Consider the following 4,136-nt stretch of genomic DNA (forward strand, 5'->3'; position numbering starts at 1 on the left):
AAGAAAAATCTGAATAAATTACAAAATGATATGGACGACAACACGAGGGTTAATAGACAGTTTGGTGTTTTCGGTGAACCGGGCTGATGTGAGTGTGATGAGAGGCGACTGACCGGTGACCGCAGGCGGCAGCAGCAGGAAACACACACACACTGTTAACGAAGCTCCACACACGGCAGCCATGTTGGCTCCAGGTCGCAGGTTTGAGTCCCTGTCGACGTCACGCGGACACACAGGAGGCCTGATGGAAACAGACGCGCAGCATCACCTCTGAAAGCCAAAACACACAGGGAACGCACAATTATCCAACTTCTGGAGAACAGTCCCAAAATAAAGCATTTTCTACTCTGAATATAGTATATTATTTTATTAGTGATGTTAAAGCTTCTTATTCTCTCTCACCAAGTGTACAACATTATGGGATGGATCTAGGGCGCACGATTATGGCCAAAGATATCACGCATTATTTTTGATCAACATTTGATCAGCGTTATTCACACGGATATTGTTGTTTTTAACCAAACAATTTTTTATTGTCACATAGGCTGTTCTATAACTGGAAGGAGTGTGATGGACGCTACTCACCAAGAGACGGCTGCTGTCATTATGAACGGTTCCAGCACGGTGTCGAACGGCGGATAACACACTCTGTGTATACCTCTGTATCTTCATGCGCTGCAGTTTTTTATTACTATGATATTCTGCCATGGGTCACATCTCTGGTCCATTCCCCGTCCTCGTCCAGCTACTCCGTCCCCGACTCGTTACTCTACAAACTAAGTTAGCTGCATTAAATAACTTCTTCTGTGTTCTTCGCCGTGGCGTGCCGCAGTAGCATAGCTTACCCATGAAACCACTGGTACAATACAGGTTTAACCCTCATATTTAACAATTATCAGCTTTGTTTAAAAAAATAATTTGTAGACAATGTCAGAAGTGTTGGAACCGGCGCGCCGCTGTGTGGCGTGCGCGGAGAGTAAGACGAAGAGAGTAGACAGAGAGCGTAGTAACGATTCCAACCCAGGCACGTGCTTACGACTACAATGGGTTCTGTAAGCAATAATCGAAGCCATCTCCATATACAGCCATTGCAGCGGTGCAGACATTAGCACCGGTGGGTCCGGGCGTACTACAGCTAACAGTACGCTACCTACTAACAGCTAACTCGACGCTACTAGCACACTGACCTGGTCACTTTGCATGTGTTGCTGAAAAACAGACGGGGTCACGGTGACATAATGTTGCTTTCACTGGTAAACTTGGTAACCTGAGACTGGGACTTATAACCGCCTTCGGTTCTGTTATTTTCCTCCTCCCGCTACTTCTGTCCCTCTGGACTGTCTACATCAGAAAACTTAGCTGCACGGTGAGGAACACTCTGACTGGCTCAATGTGCAGACGCTTTATGGGCGTGAGATTGGCTTTGGCAAACAACCCGAGCGTTCTATAAACACGCTTTATAAAAAATACTCGCGTCGTCACGCAATAATTTGATCGTGGGAAGTCCCAAGTCGGATCGCGATAATTCGATTAATTGTGCAGCCCTAGATGGATCCTACAGAGATAGAACCTTTTAGTTAAATAGATAGATCCTTTTCTCTTACTACAATGACAGAATCACCATCACCAAACCCACCGACTCCATGTAAAATCACTACTTTTAGCTGTGAGAGCAGCATATCTCCACCAGCTCCATTTAAATAATCACTACTTTTAGCGTGATAGACAGCATATCTCCACCAGACCTCCATGTAAATATCACTAATCTTTTAGTTGTATCGAGGCCATATCTCCACCAGACTCCATGTAAATAATCACTACTTTTATGTGTATAGAGCAGCATATCTCCACCAGCCTCCATGTACTAATCACTACTTTTAGCGTGTAGAGCAGCATATCTCCACATTAAATGGGTGAATTCAGAGTTTATTCCAACCAGACCAGAGTGGTGAGTTGGAACAGTGAAGAGAACAAGACGGCTTTTGGTAGTTTTATTATTCTGTCCACTTTGGATGAAGTATGTTTTACAATGCTAAAGTAGTGTTATTTACATGGATCTGTGGATATGCGTCTTCACTAGTAGTGATGATTCATGATCTTTGGGTTTGGTGTGGTGTACTCACTCGATTTGACTAACAGTACAAGTATACAAATCAATATGGTAATGAAATTTATATTCATGCTAATCAGTGAAACGTCAATGGCCCTCATTATATGTCTTATAAGCTCGCGTAACCTTCATGACCTCATGTCTTTGTAACACACCTGTACACACACTGCCACACACCCACCACACACACACACACGGCGCACACACACATCACACACACAGATATACGTGTTGTGTAACTGATCAGATATTTTTCGCCTGCAGGTATATTTGACTCGGTGTTTTACACTGAGAACGGAAGGAGTGCGTGCGTGTGTGCGTGTGTGTTGCGTGTTGTAGCGTGTGTGTGTGTGTGTGGTGTTGCGTGTGTTGTTGTGTGTGTGTGTGGTGTGTGTGTTGGTGTGTGTGTGGTGGTGTGCGTGTGTTGGTGGTGTTCATACCGGAGGATGACTCCGGCGGCTCTGGAAGAGAGATGAAGCACCTGTCTGGCTCTCTGTCTGTATTTTCGGGATGTTCTGGTCCGGCCCAGCTCGGCTCGTCGGTCCGCTCGGCTGGCTCGGCTCGGTCCGGACTCTCTTCTGTTTTAATAATCCAAATCCAGCCGCAAGGTCTCTTCACTAGAATCCGAAAATGCGCAGAGATGAAGCTGCGCTCGGCTCCTCTGCGCCACTCACGCTGTCACAGTCACAGTGAGCTTCCGGAGGACGCTTTCAAAATAAAAGCGCCTGGAATCAAGCTGCCAAACGAATCCAAAGTGTTTCCGCCAGTCTTTTCATAGTTAAAACCTTCACCTTAATCTTCCCACTTTATGAAATTAGAATTCAACATGTGTAGCGGAGTTAATCATAGTCACTGTGTATTATATTACTATATATATATATATATATATATATATATATATATATAGCCTATTTATATATATGTGTATATGTGACTTGAGGTTGCACCAGGATCAGACATTGAGGGGGGATCAGCCCCTTATTACAATGTGATCCCCCCCCCCATGTAAGTTGTCTGAAGGTACATATTTCCGCTGTATGTTCCCTTTATTAATGACTTCTGGATCAGAATATGTAAAGAAATGCATGTTATATTCCAGAAGCCTCTAACTCCTGTTGTTCTGGGTCGAATCAGCGTCTCTTCTGTCTGAGAAAGCTAGCTCAGTTTCAAGTGGACAGATCCACATCCTCACAGACATTGTTGTATAAATCTTTTATTGAGTCTGTCTTTACCTTTTCATGTATTAGCTGGTATGCTTCTCTGAATTTAAAAATGAAAAACACATTAGGTAATTAAAGTTAGCAGCAGAATCATTGGGATACAGCAGATGACACCGACTGATCTGTACAACAGACATGTCTTAAAAAGGCAGAATCCATCATGTCCGATTGTTCTCACCCCCTACATGTAGAATTTAATTTGCGGCCGTCCGGTTCCCGTTTCAGTCGCCACCAGCCAAAACTAATAGGTACAAACTCTCCTTGGTCCCCTCTGCCATCTCTCTGCTTAACTCTGGAGAGACTATATATATCTCCCATATATGGGCATGTACTTCCTGAAACAATAGACAGAGAGAGAGAGGGCAGAGACGGAGGAGCGAGCCAGCGGCAGAAATGAGCCAAAACGCGATGAATTATGGACATAAAGTGGACCAATCTTTGATATAACAGTATGGATTTAAAGCCCAAAGAGGCGGAAGTTCCAGGCTGGATAGAAAACCCCCTGTAGAGGCTAGAAAGACCCGGAAGAGACCTCCGGGACCGCTTACTCGTCAGGATTTAAACGCAACCGGAGGTGAGTAAATCGCTTGTATGGTTCAAAAGTTATTTTACTCGTGGGCGAGTGTCTCGGTCTCAGAGGGTTAACTCTTATTTTTGCCATTTGGTTTGAGACTGTATTTTAATTTGATGATGTCTTTGTTGTCATGTACCGTGTGTCAATTTTTTGCTACTGCAGCAAAATGAATCGCCCCCTTGGGGACAAATAAAGCTTTTTGAAGCAGTGGGTCCTCCTCCAAACGGTGGCT

The 4,136-nt window shown here is 44.3% G+C and overlaps 1 protein-coding gene across 1 annotated transcript in view; it reads right to left on the reverse strand.

Annotated features, from left to right (window-relative positions):
• The window catches only part of LOC116686627 (bone morphogenetic protein receptor type-2), a 23,249-nt gene extending 20,444 nt beyond the window's left edge, over positions 1 to 2,805 (reverse strand). Inside the window, exons 1-2 of the mRNA XM_032511648.1 lie at positions 2,551 to 2,805; positions 114 to 270 (exon numbers count right to left, since the gene is read on the reverse strand). Of these exons, the coding sequence (XP_032367539.1) occupies positions 114 to 183 (70 nt within the window). The 5' untranslated portion in view covers positions 184 to 270; positions 2,551 to 2,805. The remainder of the gene's footprint in view (positions 1 to 113; positions 271 to 2,550) is intronic.
• Positions 2,806 to 4,136: the final 1,331 nt, after the last annotated feature.

The sequence above is a fragment of the Etheostoma spectabile genome, unplaced genomic scaffold (assembly GCF_008692095.1).
Source record: "Etheostoma spectabile isolate EspeVRDwgs_2016 unplaced genomic scaffold, UIUC_Espe_1.0 scaffold406, whole genome shotgun sequence".
Taxonomy (NCBI): domain Eukaryota; kingdom Metazoa; phylum Chordata; class Actinopteri; order Perciformes; family Percidae; genus Etheostoma; species Etheostoma spectabile.